General features: G+C 39.1%; 1 protein-coding gene across 5 annotated transcripts in view; it reads right to left on the reverse strand.

Moving 5' to 3' along the window:
• dlg5a (discs, large homolog 5a (Drosophila)) overlaps positions 1-16,985 on the reverse strand; it is a 71,352-nt gene that overhangs the window by 8,710 nt on the left and 45,657 nt on the right. For 3 of the 5 annotated variants that reach the window (XR_008806812.1, XM_056248107.1, XM_056248106.1), the window contains exons 16-27: positions 14,211-15,089; positions 13,330-13,450; positions 10,475-10,619; positions 9,848-9,972; positions 9,638-9,727; positions 8,189-8,357; positions 7,678-7,755; positions 5,934-6,096; positions 5,190-5,323; positions 4,932-5,096; positions 4,357-4,540; positions 1,028-1,176 (exon numbers count right to left, since the gene is read on the reverse strand). Coding sequence is in view for 4 of the 5 variants with exons in the window: in XM_056248107.1 (XP_056104082.1) it covers positions 1,028-1,176; positions 4,357-4,540; positions 4,932-5,096; positions 5,190-5,323; positions 5,934-6,096; positions 7,678-7,755; positions 8,189-8,357; positions 9,638-9,727; positions 9,848-9,972; positions 10,475-10,619; positions 13,330-13,450; positions 14,211-15,089 (2,402 nt within the window). In the remaining variant the exon portion in view is untranslated. The remainder of the gene's footprint in view (positions 1-1,027; positions 1,177-4,356; positions 4,541-4,931; positions 5,097-5,189; positions 5,324-5,933; positions 6,097-7,677; positions 7,756-8,188; positions 8,358-9,637; positions 9,728-9,847; positions 9,973-10,474; positions 10,620-13,329; positions 13,451-14,210; positions 15,090-16,985) is intronic. The other 2 variants (XM_056248108.1, XM_056248109.1) reach the window with 2 other exon arrangements.

Consider the following 16,985-nt stretch of genomic DNA (forward strand, 5'->3'; position numbering starts at 1 on the left):
CCGATCCTTCATTCCTGGGAGTCGCACGAAGCGGCTTTTAGCAGCCACCCATAACTCCTCATTCCTGCTCATTCATGACATGCGGATTGACAAAGATTATTTACTGCGGGTGACATCATGGGAGCACATGCAGAAAAAGCGCCTGCAACAGCTGCGGGGCACAGAATTTCATTTGCAAAGACAAACACGGCTATTTCTGAACAGCCCTCTTCCATTATTCTTTTTCCACCGCGCAGACACAATGCATCTCTGTCTCGAACCGTCTAATTACCACGGCTACTATTATAGAACACAAATTATTGAAATTTGGTGATATAATCTTCACCGCCAGATACAATATCTCACCCTCCATCTTAAACATAATTAAAGAGATTAAAAGATTCCCGTTGCTGCAGTTTTTTCACATATCTATATTTAGAGCAGCATGCACAAGGCTCAAACACTGGCATTTGGTAATAGGGAAATGGTAAGTGGCCATGTATGGTGATGTGTCAATGGCAGATGCGCAGACTGTTGTGTGAGAATGACTGTTGAGATTATGCTGTGTACCTTAGTGTTTTCCATGAATTACCTAGACTCTTGCATCCCACCATAGCCTAATCTGTGCCGCCACAGTTTCACACTGAACCGAATATATTTGAAAACATAACATAAAACGTCTCCAACGCTGTTTTGCACCATTGCTTTGGCAAAGTATCTGAAAAACGAACTAAAATCGAAAACGCGATATGGCTTTGAGCCCTTTTCAATCGCAAAAGATTGTGATTTAATTCAATAAATATATAGTCTGTTTGCATGGTGTTTCAAAGCAAATTGCGCACTAATCCCATTGATCACGTGATCGGCTCCTGATCCATCCGGTGTCTTCTGCGTTTCAGATCGGCTCCGTTCGCAGTGTAGTGAACTCCAATGAACGCAGTAAACTCCCTCTCCGCATGTTTTGTTAGTTTACCGTGCATTTGGGAACATAGAGGGCACCATTTATGCATTATTTTCACATTAGCATAGTTTATTTTTTTTTTATTACCTGATATAGAATCCATCTCCAGGAGTGTCTTTCACCTGTTTGAACTCATCCAAACGATTCTGGACTCTGAAAGTCACTGTTTCCACAGGCTTCAGCATTTCCAGGTACGCCTCCTCCACCGTCTTATTCTTCATATTAACTGAGCCATACTGGATGAACAAAGAACGATAGAAAGGGTGTAATCACATTAAATATCCAATTTCATGTCAAAAATATAACTGTACACTGTGTCACCTTCTCGAAGTTTTAGAACTTCTCTGGGCACTGTGCCTGAATTATTTTAACATAGGTAAAAAAAAAAAAAAAAAAAAAAAAATTAAACGCATGCATGCATCAATTTTAAGGTTTCCTGATCGATTTCCATTCCAGAACTAATATAACATGTAGAGAAACAAGATGACTTTGCTTTTTCTTAGTGAAGCAAATAAGTGTGTAATAATGTGGCTGACACAGGTCTGAATATGTCCATGCCAAGAACGGGATATTACCAATTTCACACAATATATGAGAAAGCAAAGAAGTGATCAATAAAAACAATAGTTAGGAATGCATCATACTGACATCTGAATTAGAGGAAAACAATACAGTCAGTGGATGAGGCTGGAATGCACCCTATAGCAAATAGAATGACATTACACACACAAACTCAAAATATTTTCATTTTATTCTATAACATAAAATACACAAGTAATACCCCACTCATGCTTTTTACAAGCTTTTATGTATCTTGAAAAAGGTGGTTGCTAAAACGTGGGTAAATGGGACTACAGAGGCTGTCAGGAACATTAAACATCACACCAAACAGGAAAACTCATCTACCCACTAGTCCGCTTTTAAGGCCGTGACAGACCAAACCTCAGCTCACGTTGTGTGCATTTAGGGCAAAACATTGTGCTTGAACACCCAGCAGACTACAGCCAATGGCCAACTAGCAAATACGTTTTGTACGTGCGTGAGAGGAATAACTGTCTACATCAGCAGGTGGCAGTAGTCTATGTTCGTCAGTAAAAACAAAACTAGGACAGCAGATATACAAACCGTAAAAGTGCTTGCTTACCATTTTAAATGTGAATCAGGTTGATCACTTTCTTCATTCCAGATAGCCATGTCGTTATGAAAATATTCACGTATCGAAAACCTCAGGTAAGATGACAAAATTAGAACAGCCTTCTCTCTGTGTGCCCTCTGACTTCATTGCTTGCTTGCTTTCATCACTGAACTGAACAGCCAATCGGAGTTCTCTCTCTCACCAACTGATGCCGATTCAATATGCTCAATCAGCCAAAAAGCCGCCAATAAGCTGCCAACGGGGTCCGACTTGTGCTGACGGTGAAGAACACACTGCAAAAACTGAGCTGACAGACGCTCAACAACGGCCTGACACTGATGTTGGTCTATCACAGCCTTTACAGCCTTGTTGCGTTTATACTCTCGCTCTTGCAAAATATCCAAACTTTCCAACTTGTAAAATTTAAATAAAGACTAAAAGAGTAGTCAGAAGCATAAAAGTTATCGTGATAAACATTTTCATAATCAAACTTTTGTTGGTCAAACAGCTTATTTTCCAAAAGCCAATGAGAAAATCTTATTGGCTTTTTGTTGAGGGTGAAATACACTCACCTAAAGGATTATTAGGAACACCTGTTCAATTTCTCATTAATGCAATTATCTAATCAACCAATCACATGGCAGTTGCTTCAATGCATTTAGGGGTGTAGTCCTGGTCAAGACAATCTCCTGAACTCCAAACTGAAAGTCAGAATGGGAAAGAAAGGTACAGGTCTCTTTCCCGTCTTGGTTCCGAACGTTTGGTGCAACTCACTAAAATACCACTTCAAGACTCAAACTCATTCTGTTTTCAAACTCATTCAGATATTACAGTTTAATAAAATAAAATAAATAAAGTTGTCCTCCGAAGAGGGGGGAGAAAAAAAAGAAAAAGAAAAAGAAAAAAAAAAGAATGGGAAAGAAAGGTGATTTAAGCAATTTTGAGCGTGGCATGGTTGTTGGTGCCAGACGGGCCGGTCTGAGTATTTCACAATCTGCTCAGTTACTGGGATTTTCACACACAACCATTTCTAGGATTTACAAAGAATGGTGTGAAAAGGGAAAAACATCCAGTATGCGGCAGTCCTGGGCGAAAATTCCTTGTTGATGCTAGAGGTCAGAGGAGAATGGGCCGACTGATTCAAGCTGATAGAAGAGCAACTTTGACTGAAATAACCACTCGTTACAACCGAGGTATGCAGCAAAGCATTTGTGAAGCCACAACACGCACAACCTTGAGGCGGATGGGCTACAACAGCAGAAGACCCCACCGGGTACCACTCATCTCCCCTACAAATAGGAAAAAGAGGCTACAATTTGCAAGAGCTCACCAAAATTGGACAGTTGAAGACTGGAAAAATGTTGCCTGGTCTGATGAGTCTCGATTTCTGTTGAGACATTCAGATGGTAGAGTCAGAATTTGGCGTAAACAGAATGAGAACATGGATCCATCATGCCTTGTTACAACTGTGCAGGCTGCTGGTGGTGGTTTAATGGTGTGGGGGATGTTTTCTTGGCACACTTTAGGCCCCTTAGTGCCAATTGGGCATCGTTTAAATGCCACGGCCTACCTGAGCATTGTTTCTGACCATGTCCATCCCTTTATGGCCACCATGTACCCATCCTCTGATGGCTACTTCCAGCAGGATAATGCACCATGTCACAAAGCTCGAATCATTTCAAATTTGGTTTCTTGAACATGACAATGAGTTCACTGTACTAACTTGGCCCCCACAGTCACCAGATCTCAACCCAATAGAGCATCTTTGGGATGTGGTGGAACGGGAGCTTCGTGCCCCGGATGTGCATCCCACAAATCTCCATCAACTGCAAAATGCTATCCTGTCAATATGGGCCAACATTTCTAAAGAATGCTTTCAGCACCTTGTTGAATCAATGCCACGTAGAATTAAGGCAGTTCTGAAGGCGAAAGGGGGTCAAACACAGTATTAGTATGGTGTTCCTAATAATCCTTTAGGTGAGTGTATATTATCACTGCAGCACTACATGGAGTAAAGAGTAATGATACATGTTCAACTTTAGTTAAAAGTCTAACTGCACCAGTGCCAATGGCTAAGATGACTCCGGGAACCTATTTGTCTTGACTCTTGATTGTAACAGCAGCCAACAGGGCTGTTGCTAAAAGTTTATTAGTCCATTCGTAAAGCATCTATCACCCCCAAAAATATTTATTTGTCTTACAAAGAACTGCTGTCTCACCATTCCTGTTCACAGTAGTCCACAAAAAAGCTTTACACAGACAGAGAAGTTGCTCCATTTACCTCGAGTAGCATGTCCCCAGGCACGAGCCCATCTGCTCCTCTGGCAGGACTGTCCTCCTCCAGCCTCTCCACAAAGATCCCTTGCAGGTTTCCTCCGCACAACTGAACGCCCAGCTCCACCTGAGTCTTCCTCACCGTTACCAAGCGAGGCTCTGGAACCTTCTTGGAACTCTCTGAAGAAATTCTAAATATTCAAGAGAGATACAGAATCAGACTGGTCACCCAAAGTCGGTGGATTTCATTTTGTGTAACCCTGGCAGCTCCAAAAGGTATTTGCTTCCTTTTAAGAAAAGATGCAACTAATATGTTGATTTTTTTTTATTATCAATGTTGAAAACAGTTGTGCTGCGTAATCTTTATGTGGAAACCATGATCATTTTTTTGGGGATACTTTGATGAATAGAAAGTTAAAAAGAAAAGCATTTATTTGAAACCATATAAAATTATAAAATGTCTTTACGATCACTTTTCATCAATTAAATGAAAAGTAATACAGTAGTACAGTCCCCAAATATTTGAACGATACTGTATGTAGGCAGTGGACAGCATGATCTGTGTATGTCTTTGTGCAGTACCTGATGAAGCTGTTTGGGCTGGTGGTGGGTGTCGTCTGTTTGGAGGATGGGGTGAGCGTGCCTTCATCCTGTTCACTCAGGGTGTCTATGGTGGAGTGGTTATCTGGGGTGGCGGCTCCACTGCCCTGCGGGGTGGACTGAGTGCTCACTGGCTCCAAGCGGGAACTATGGAACAACATGGCCAAGAATAAACCACACCTGCTTATGCGATGAAATCTGCATTCACCTGAGCAAAAATGAATGGGAAAAAGGCTGTACCTGGAGCGAGAGTGGTTGCCGAGCTGATACATGTGTGGGTTGTACTGGGCCATGATCGTGATGGTGTCACACTGCTGGCCAATGATGAGCCGTGCTTGCTGCTCAGTGGCATTGCGCAGATTTATCCCATTATACTGAGGGAAAGAAACCAAAATTAATGTGAGCTACACAATGCATATTAGTATTTGACATGACATGCAGCTTTACTGATCAGAAAAAAAGAAAAAAAAAGGACATTGTTTTTTACTAATATTTTCATCATTTAGCTGAACAGCAAAATAAGTAAAATTTAAAATATATATACATACAACAAGATAAATAAAATTGCATAGAATAAGAATAAAGGTAATTCAATTTCTTAAAATAAAACTGCATAAAATTAAAAAGATAAAATGACAAAACTAACTGCATAATATTGCATAAAATAAAGTAAAAAGTGCAAAAAATAGCAAATAGAATTAAAAATGGCAAATAAAATAAAATAATGAAATAAAATGGCATTATATTCTGGGGTGTGATGGTCCTCAATATGACATGTGAAATAGAAATAAAAACACTGCTTAAATATGTGGAATTCTCTAATTGGGCTGTATTTAAATTAAAATGGTCATGAATTTACATTTGCCATAAAAATGTAAAAAGGTTTGCCAATGACTAAAGGTTTTTTTTAGTCTATCATTTTCTTTATTCTTTTCTCTTAAAGCCCATCTGGGTTATGGATGTCAAGTATTGATGTATACTAACCTCCAGTAGCTGGTCTCCATACTCCAGCCCAGCCTGGTGTGCGATGCTGCCCCCGGTCACCTTGGAGACAAAGATTCCACCATTCTCTCCGCTCACGATGGAGATGCCGAGAGGCTCCGCCCCTTTGTGCACGATAACATTCCGTGGCTCCTCCAAGTATGGCCTGCCAGAGCGATAAAAGTGTGTGAATTTGAAGATCAGAGATAATCAACATCTGAGACAGACTCTGGTCTGCAGGTATTAGCCAGGGTAGGCAGAGGAGAACCATGCAGGTGGATGTAGAGCAAGAGACATTCACTGAACGGGCAGTTTGGAGGACTAACTGCCACACAGGCACAAAGACAGGATAGAAAGCAGAGGGAGTGTGCATACAGGACTTCAATAAAAGATCCAGAAGGTTGTACATTCATTCTTCTAACCTACATTTTTAAATATGCCTGTACAAAAGACTGATTTACTGCCCAAACAAGTAAAAACATGCGTTAATGTTACAGCTCCAAGTCCAGACAAAATATCAACGCTTCCCTGACAAGTATGCAACATTTCAAAAGAGATCTCTGTATCCCTGAGTAAAGAAATGATTGAAGCTGTTGTAAGTGAGGACAGCCTCTTGCTATCATCATAGACAGGTTTGATTTGTCAGAAATAATAATACTAAAACCACCTTTAGCATTAGATTGATTGAGAAAATCTGGATCTTTTCGGAACGAGAGCAGCCAAACTGACATGCAAATCATAAATGTCTCTCCAATCCAGAACCGTAAGCACTTAAGACATTTACTCAAAAAAAAAAGTTAAATCTGCTGTGTACAGATTTAACATTCATGAGGAATCTCTTGCTGAGCAGGTTAATCAAAAAAGTAAATTAGTAGCAGCAGGTAAAATTACCCAATAACACCAATTAAACTCCACTTCAAGGAAAATGTTGACAGATTCATAAACTTGATCCCCTCCGTGTAGTCGTATTAAAGGGATATTTAAAATGAAAATTCTTTCATCATTTACTCACCCTTATGTGATTCGAAACATGATTGACTTTCGTTCATCTTTGAAACAAGAAAGAAAAATATTTTTAGGGATGAACCAGCATCGGTGTCAGGCCCGATTCTGTGCTCGTGTAACCGTAACTGTAAAAGTAGTCAATATCAATCCAGCGGTTTAATCAAAGTTTTTGATCATTTTCAAAAAAATATATATATTTGTTTTTTATTCACGTATAAATAAAGTATGTGCGTTGATCAAAGATTTGGATTAAAACGCTTAATTTATCTGGATTTATTTTTATGAACCGTTCAAGTTTTGGATGCGTGCACTTTCAATAGAGGTGCAAAAATCTCAGGTTTCATTAAAAAAATTCATTTGTGTTTCAAAGATTAATGAAAGTTTTATCGGTTTGGTGAGTAAATGACAGAATTATCATTTATGGGGAACTAACCCTTTAAAATAAAACTTACTAAATAGGGACTCGCAAAACTACACATTTTCAAAATCAGCCTTTGGGTTGCTTGAGCAACTAGTTGACTAATTGGTCGGTCATTTGAAGTGTCATTCCAACTCCAACTCATTTTACTTCTGTAATTTGGCATTTCCATGTGGTAAATCTAATTATCGTAGCAGCACTAACACAAAGCCTGGGTTGTATACCAACACAACACAGAGAAGCAAGGATTTCTACAGCCAACCACTTGGAACAAACAAGTACGTTTGTCAGGCATTCCCTGTGCGTAACTGGCAGGGAACAAACCTCAAGCTTCTGAGAGAGGAGAACCTAGGCCTAGCAGCCAGAGGGATTCTCAGAAAGGATCTGTTACGGTACAGAGATCTGAAAGATTAAGAGGAGCAAAGAAGAGAGGAGACAAACAGATTGTGAAAGAGAGAGACACACACACACACACACACACAAGGGACTCTGGAGGAAGACAAATATTTAGAAAAGAATTATAATAAATGCATAAGAACAACTGGAATGAGTGACCTAGTTAACAAATCTCTGCTAAAAGTCGATCAGAATTTTATATGATGGTGCAGATTAAAATAAGTTCTCATGCAGAGAGCGACGGTGATATGAACGGCTGATCCTTCAACATACATTATTCTATATTGATGCACAGACCAATTATTCGAGTCAGATAAAGGGATTCTGAGCTTGGCGGGCTGCTGTACGTGGATAAGAGCGAGCTGTTGCTTGGCAACCTGATGAAGGGTCTGGGGGGGGAGGTGCGCAGCAGGAAGAGACTGAGGCAGCAGGAGTGTACCTGTCTTTTCTCCGCTCTCCTGTGGGTACAGGGCTGACGGAGATCCTGGGCAAGGTGGAGATGGAGCTCTGAGACTGGCTGGAGGCGAACGAGGACGTCTCGAGATTGAGAGGAGACAGGGGTGGGGTGATGAGACTGGGACTGCTGCATTCTGAATGAGACAGGGACCCTGATGAGCAACATGGATGAACAACAGTCAGCATGTGTTCTGGAGTGACAAAAGCTTGTTTTTACAGGAAATTATTTTGACACCTTTGGACAATAATCAATATAAATCTTTATATTTATGAATTCGCCATAATATATCTGTATGGTATGTATTAGATTCAAAATGCTGAATGCAGTTAAAACAGAACATGAATCTAGTTAATGTACCAATATAACAATACACAGAAATAAACAGAAATTACTCACAGACAATAGTTTCATAACTTTTTGGTGTCATTTTTTTAAAAATAAATACAGTAAAAGTATAATGTTATAATAAATGCTATTCCTTTTGATCGTTCTATTGATCAAAAATTCTGAAAAAAAATCTATCATGGTTCCCAAAAAAACATTACAGCGCAACCGTACTCAACACTGATAACAATAAGAAATGTTTCTTGAGCACATTAGAATGATTTGTGACACTGAAAATGAAGAAAATGCTAAAAATGCAGCTGTGTCTAACAAAAATTGTGACACATATATTGCATTTTAAAATATATTTAAATAGAAAACGGTTCTTTGAAATTGTAATATTTCACAATATTGCTCTGTTTTCTGTGTATTTGATCAAATAAATGCAGCCTTAATGTGAGAATAAATGTTTGGGGGTATTTTCCAAAAAAAAAAAAAAAACCCGACCCCACGAAGTCATGAAACAAGAAAAGATTTTGAAATGATTTGAATGGCACGCTCTTTAAAGCTTAATGGCCAAATAAAAATCACAATAATATTGTGTAGTCTGAACCCGGCATTAAACTGTGTATGATTCATCATTAAAGAAAAAAAATGTATATGCACTTTTAAGTGTAGACTCTACCTCGGGTTATTTATTCAGGCTTCCAATGTTTCAGTGTACGCAAATGTCAGGCTTGTTTGTGCAAAGTCTTCTCTACTTGACATGTTTTACTTGATTGAGCTTAGTCTGACATTTTAATTACCTTTCCTGTATCATATTGCTGCTAGTGGTGGTATTAACAGTTTTACCAACTGCAGTACGGAAGGAAAACACTGGATTACAAATTGCATTAAAAAGCTAAATTTATTTATTTAAGAAATATTTCTGAAATAATTCTACATGCACACAGAGGTCAGCTGACAAATTACCAAACTACATGAAACATGTATCGCTGCATAAAGCCTACAGTTTATCCTGTGCAGTGTGTAGAAAGGAGTACACTAGTACTGCAGTCAGAACGTAAAATGAATTGAAAGATGCTGGATTCATGGGGGGAGGCTCACCTCTGTCTGAGCCCAGTATGGAGCGAGGATAGCGCGGTGTGGAGGGAATCTTTATCCTTTCAGTGCGATACTGCAAGTTGTTTGATGAACCTTCAGGAAACCAAAGGGAGGAGAAGATGAGGAGACCAAACTAAACACACACTACTTAAAATCAATGGTTTAGTGTGTGAGGGGAATAGATTACATATATTATTAAAGACAGAGACTGACCGAGTCTAGCGCTGGATGGCAGGGAGTTGGTGCCGTGTGAGGCCCGGCTGCTACGGGACGACTCAGAGTAGTCTGGGGTGCGTTTCTGGCTCAGGTCCAGACTTAGATGTCCTTGATGCTGAGGACTAAGATGGAGAGAAGAAAACTGAGCAGGCCAGATCAGCAAACACTGGTTTTGGGGAAAGGGAACAATTATTCTCCTGAGAAATAAAATAATTATTCTGTTTTTGACCTACAACAGCTCATTTTTACTTAGTATGACATCATAAAAAGTTTGCATTTTAATGCAATTCATGCCGTTTTTAGATGGGTCACTGTGATTTTTGTCAAACAAGACATGTTTCCTGGATCAAAAACTTTTGTTTGTCTTGGAACAACATTCTTGTCCAAAAACAAAAGTCTTAACTCTATCCCTACCCCTAAACCTAACCTTAACAAAACATAACCCTAAAATCAGAGGGAAATGATATGTGAATTTGAATGGTGTAGAAGCCCCTAACCCTGGTTGTAAGCCTAAACTTGAGATTAACGTTCACTCTGTGACTGACCGAGTTGTCATATTTCATGAATGTAGTCTTCAGTAGAAGTACAGTACAGTGTGTGTGGTCTCAGTGGGAACTGTGGTACCTGGGGTGTGTGTGCTGCTGATTGATCTGGCTGGTGACGGAAGGGCAGTTGTTAGTGTGAACTCTGTGACTGCGCACCATGTAAACAGGGTTCTTCATAACGGCTGTTATCGCAGGGCAGGGGGCCAGTCCTCGATGTGCTGAGTCTGAAGTATAAACACAACCAAATAACCAATATTTTATATTAAAATAATTGTGGCTACTGCTCTCCTCACACCATTGAGTGAAATGTGTTTACCCTTCAGAAAATGTTGAGCGTCCACCACTGGTCAAGCACTGACTTTTGATATTTGAGCAATTTTATGTTCTATTCATTTTCTATCTAGGTTGCAATTTTTGATACTCTATTACCAAAATTTGGGACATGTAGAGCTTTATTTGTGACTTTTAAAAAAATGATATAATAATGAACATTAAATAAAAATTAAAAAGATATAAATTTAACTTATGTAATAGGAATTCGTTTTTTCAAACTTAGCCTAAATTATGCTGTATTTTGGACCAAATGTTGGTTTGTACTTCACAAATTTATATTTCCACTAAATTAAAGAAAAATATTTGTTTGATTATTTTCACTTTCAATAACTTGTGTATCAGGATTGAAAGCAGTGTTGAATATATTAAGGCGTTTGATGCGCTAAACATACTTTTACCTAAATGATCATATTTAAATTTTTCAGTTAATACAATGAAATGGATTGATTCTTATTTTACAACAAGGAAACAGTGCACTCAGATTGAAATATACATTTCCCAAAGAGACTGTTCCACAGGTGTTCCTCAGGGGTCTACCCTGGGTCCCTTACTTTTTAGTGTGTACTTGAATGATCTCATGCCAGTCCAGATGTACATACTCAAATGTACGCAGATGATACTTTGATTTATATACATGCCAAAATGAAAGAACAGGTAGCACAAATTATCTTTTGCAATATCAAAACATTTCTGACTGACTTACTCAGTGCTGCTTAATATTAAAAGTTCAGAAAACTGCATGCATGAATTTTAAAATTCAAAAGGAGGAAGAGGTCGAACCAGATATCGTAGTTAATGGCGAAAAATTACAAATTGTACCATATTTTAAATATCTTGAGTTATTTTAGACTCACCTGACATTCAAGTCTGTGCAGTGACATTTAATCTTAGAAATATAAAATTGATATATAATCATAAACTTTCAATAGAAGCTGCTGAAGTGTTGCATTCTACTTGTATTCTTTTCTTTTTTTCTTTTTTTTTCTTATTACATTACATTATGGTCACAAGCATGAAAATCCACTCTCAGACCTTTACACAGTAAGTTTATATAAATGTGCTTTAAAAATATTTGACAAACAAAATCGATATAATCACTGTAATATAAACAAAAAGGAATTTGTTATTTTATATAATATATAATTTTATATATTATATTTGTTATTTTACAAAATTGTTAATAACCTTGTACCACCATTCTTGAAAGAATTTGTCTCTTTGTGTGCTGAGCTCACAAGACAAACATGAGCTTCTTCAAGAGGTGATTGCAGAGAGCACTTTAGAGCTTCTGACTTTGGTTGTTCAGCTTTTTCTGTAAGAGCTGTTAATAACTGGAATAAGATACAAACTAACATCAGGGTGATTTATTCTTGCACATTTGGAAAATATGATTAAAGATGAGTCTTTTGTTTAGCTATGTTATGCGATTCACTTTTTCCTGCCCAGGGACTGCAGATGAAATTTAGCTCTGTAGCTGATTCTGGGGCAGTTATTGACTGTTCATTGTCCCTATTAAATTATATTTATATATATATATATATATATATATACACACTTTTTTTTTAACAGTACAGCTGAACCAATTTATGTAAAACTTTACTTGTCTTCTTGTCATGCATCTTCAGTGTCCAAATTTAAGGAATCTTACATTTTTTAAATATGAGGTATATCATGTGTTAACAAAGATGGGACACCCCCTTTATTTTACTTACAGATACTTTTTATCATAGGTTATGTTGGATAATAGATCAATCTAAAATGTGTACAGTTCCCAAAAGAAAAAACATGGGAATTGTGCCATTAACTTTATGTGGCACCAAGTGTAGCCATTACACATTGATGTAATATGCCTCGCTTTGGCTTTTGCTTGTGTTCAGAATTGAGTTCCACCTTTAAGTAAAGCCAGCTGCTCTTGGAGACAGATGAGCAAACGACAGGGAAGCTCAGAAGGCAGCCACTCTGGACAAAGCTTGAACATTCAAATCAAGTAAAAATAGACCTCATTATCGCACAAACCCCATGTGAACTGTATAGTCACATGACATAGGCATCAAGCAGCACCCATAGTGGTTTGTCCTGTTTCTACAAAAATCTACAGTCATACAGTAATATATATCATATATTAAAATATATATTTTAGTTAGTGGGAAATACTAGATTATATTACTATAATTAGCAAATTCATATTATAAACGTTTTACGTCTTTACATGAAACTAAATAAAAATGTAAATACTGTATGTTAATGCATTAAATGGGACCTAATTGACACATTTCAGGGCTCAAAAATAAGGATGGCCTTATGCTGTGACAAAAGATTCAGAAAAAAGATAAATGCATAAAATTGTTGAGACCTGCATTTTCATACTAAGCGACGACATGAACACTTAGAGAAGAAATAGGCTTTGTTCAACAAGCACATTCATACATATTCAGCATGATTATCATAAATGAGCAATTCAATTACTCAGTACTGACTTCACCATAAAATGAAGTAAAACATTAATTTTGTAGGAGAGAGCATGTAGAAAGTGTTGTTAAAGAGATACATTGAAATGCACCATGGGTGGCTTGGGTTGTGATTAGGGCAGGTGTAACTCACTGGGAGGCAGGGTTCCATTATAGGCTGTAGGCACGAAACCCACACTGTGTCTATGAGGTCGGTTAGGAGAGGAACGCAGTATTTCCCTCTGCTCCAGAGAGTCACCATCGTTTGAATAACTCTGCCAAACACCCACACACACACAGCATTAGATAATTCAGTATACAGTTCTTTAGAAAGTTATGAATGTTTCTACATATTATAGAATATCCTAAAAAATGGCTGGTTGGCTAATAAAATATACTCAACATTTTTCATTCTTTACATAACATTCAAAATATTGATGTGGTTGCTACTATAATCACTATATGGATATTTTTCTTACAAAAACCCATCGCTTCAGAAGGCATTTATTAACCCACTGGAGTCGTATGGATTACTTCTGGATGGATGTGTTTTTTAGAGCTTCAAAAACTTGTGCACTATTCAATGCCATTACAAAGCTTAAAAGAGCCAGGATATTATTTATTATAACTCTGATTGTGTTCAGCTGAAAGAAGACATATACATCTAGGATGGCTTGAGGGTGAGTAAATTATGGGATAGTTTTAATTTTGGGTGAAATATTCCTTTAATACTACTTCTACTATGTTTCTGACTCAATATATGTCATATATTAAAATGTATATTTTAGTTAGTGGAAAATACTAGATTATATTACTATAATTAGCCAATTATAAAACATTCATACTAATAAAAGAACGCTAAGCTAGTCTTCTGCATATCATCATCATTGTGTGTCAGCACTTCTAATGTTCTCTTCCCCTCTCTCTCTCTCTCTCTCTTTCTTCCTGGTGCAGTGGGAGATCAATCTCAGGCTGCGAGGCTAATTAAAACAGAGGCGGCTGGCTGTGTCAAGCCCAGCGGATCTATAAATTCACCTGGAAGCTCTGGAGAGCAATGGTCTGAGGAGTCATCCTGCGCCTGAGGGCCGGGGCCGATTTGGGCCTTGGACGCTTCACTTCTGGTTCCTCCGGCCGCATCCGACCAATGTCCTCCTCGCAGGACTTCCTGGAGCTCAAGACCTTGCCCTCGCGCCCCACCTCGGTGAAGTACAGGTTACCGTTGCGGTCCTCCTGCTTGGGTTCGGGGATAGAGATCGTGGTGATGGTGGACTCTGAGGTGGAGCTTCCCTGATGTTTGTGCTTGAACTTGAAGGAGTCGCTTCGTGTGGGTGGGGTTGGAGGTGTTGGGGAGGAGTCCGCTCTCAAAGGTTGAGGCGAATGGTAGTCCGTCTTCGAGGGTGTATCTGGCCTTTTGAAGGCATCGGCTTCAAAGATGGACTTCCTTTGCTTGGGTGACCTGTAGATGGAGAGTTGCGCCGGGCTGTCAGTTGACATGGAAACACCCACCACCATTTTAGGCCAAGTGCCGCCACTGTGTTTCTTCTCCAGGGTGGTTTCCAGGGTAACGCATTCAGGGCCGACTGACTCGGAGCGGGTATAGCAGACCTCCTGAAAGGCACTGCCGCTGTAGCGGGCCAGTCCCAGCTCTGAAGCGGGTCGGAGTGTGTTAGGGTGCAAGGTGGCGATTGGGTAGACCTTCCTTTCGGAATAACCACTCTCCTCTGCGTCTGTCCTGGTCTTTCTTCTCTCGCCGCCCGCGTCCCCACTATAAATGTCCGTCTGAGTGGAACTGTTGTGTTTGAGGTTTCTGCTGTTTCGTGAATGAACATCTGACAGGTGGATTCTGCCGTTAGATTTTTCGGCTTCCCTCAGGCTCTCAAAGATATTCTGCCCCGATGTGCTCCGAGGAAAGAACTGTTAATGGACAGGTTCAGCATGACTGGCATAGTTAAAACACCACAACATCAATAATACAAACATTCAGAGGTACAGTACATAACCTACAGTTACTGTGGCTTATTTCTAGGGTTGGGTATCGTTTGGGTTTTATCCGATTCCAGTACCTACTCGGTATTTTTTAAGCGGTTCCGGTGCTTAAACGGTTCTTAAATCGGTACTTAAGAAAATGAAACCGCACACACTTTATCAAAAAATAATACCCTTTAATTTACAGGGCCAAACTGGACACAATATTAACTTAAATCTTTAAACAATATAAATACAAGTAACATATGGTAATAATAAAACCAATATAAAATAAAAATTCATATTTACATAATATCAAATGAAACAATATTGTATCAAACAATGTAATAATACTGGAGATTAATAGAGATTACTAGCAGGCAGAGCTGCCAACTCTCACGCATTGACCGTGAGACTCACGCAAATGACCCTTTTCACACAGAAAAATCGCGGACAAAGAGGACACGGACAGACAAGACAGAGAAGGTTACTTTTGATAGGGAACAAATCCACAGCTGTCAGATTCTGTCAATATTTTTACGAGATTCACACAATAAATAACGTTTTGGCTCTTTGAAATGTGACAGATCGCTGTAGCGCGTCAGTTCAAACGGCACGTGATACAGCAGCCTACAAATCCACTGCTTCTTTGAGTGAACCTATGAAAGAGAACATCTCTGGTTACTGGTGTAACCTATGTTCTCTCAATAGGGAACGGGACGCTGCCAAGCTCCTCGCGCTGCCGACCAGCTTCCTTTTTCGGCAGAGAAATCTGAGGAGCAGATGGCGCGCGCGCGCCAACATATGACGACGTAAGTGCGTCGATGCGGCGCCCGCGCCATTAGCCAATGAATTGGCTTGATTCTATACACAAGTTTACGCGCCAAATCATGGGCGCCGCCATAACTCTACTTAAATGCACTTCATTTCCGCCGGAAGAGGTTTGCACACAGCGTCTGCCGGTGTACACAGCGACGGTTCCACGACTGGAGATGGCGTTACTATCCCCCACCCGAATTCAGTGCAGAACACTAACATGACGACGTGGCCCAGCATAACGTACAGCGAGATTTGCTCCTACTTCGTGCAATCCATGGCAATAGATGGAAAAGCAATTGGACAATCTGAAAGCCGTCGAGGCATATCAATATCTGCACAGCAACAAAGTCGGTTGTGTCATGTCATACACAGCTAGATAAAACAGACATAACGTGCAAATAACTATCAGTTTATGTCCGTGGTAATAGCAAATGTATCTGTGTGTTACTTTAATGTTTCTTTTAACATAATAACAACAATTGTGGCTAAATAAGTGTTTGCAGTTTATAGCTTAATCAGGGAAGACATTTACATGATTATAGGAAATAAAAGAAGCATGTTGTTGCGGATGGAATACGTGTTTGTATTTGGAAAACGGACTGTAACCTATAACATGACTTACTGCTGAGCTATAAATAAAGACATGATCTCTTTTGCAATTATCCTTATGACTCTGCATTGTTTTACCTGCTGTGTACCAACCAACCATTTTACCGGTTAAAATACCTTTAAATGTCGAAACTAACCCCTTAAAATGCAGTAGCCTATTCTACTTACAACAAAACGATTGAAGCCTCTACTTATTGCAATAAATAATGCAATCACTTTTCGCCACCGTGCCGGATCTCCGGCGTGCGGCCGTGAGAAAAATATTTTCCCGATTCATTTTTGTCCAGCTTTAACGTGTTAAAATATTTAATGCAAACGCAACATCTGTTCTTTCTGTCATCCTTTTGCTAGGGTTATGACCATTCTCTTATTCACGCAAATGCTTTAACCACTCATGCGCGACTAGACAAAAGAGAA

The sequence above is a fragment of the Rhinichthys klamathensis genome, unplaced genomic scaffold, assembly GCF_029890125.1.
Source record: "Rhinichthys klamathensis goyatoka isolate OS25496 unplaced genomic scaffold, OSU_Roscu_1.1 h1tg000053l_1, whole genome shotgun sequence".
NCBI classification, from domain to species: domain Eukaryota; kingdom Metazoa; phylum Chordata; class Actinopteri; order Cypriniformes; family Leuciscidae; genus Rhinichthys; species Rhinichthys klamathensis.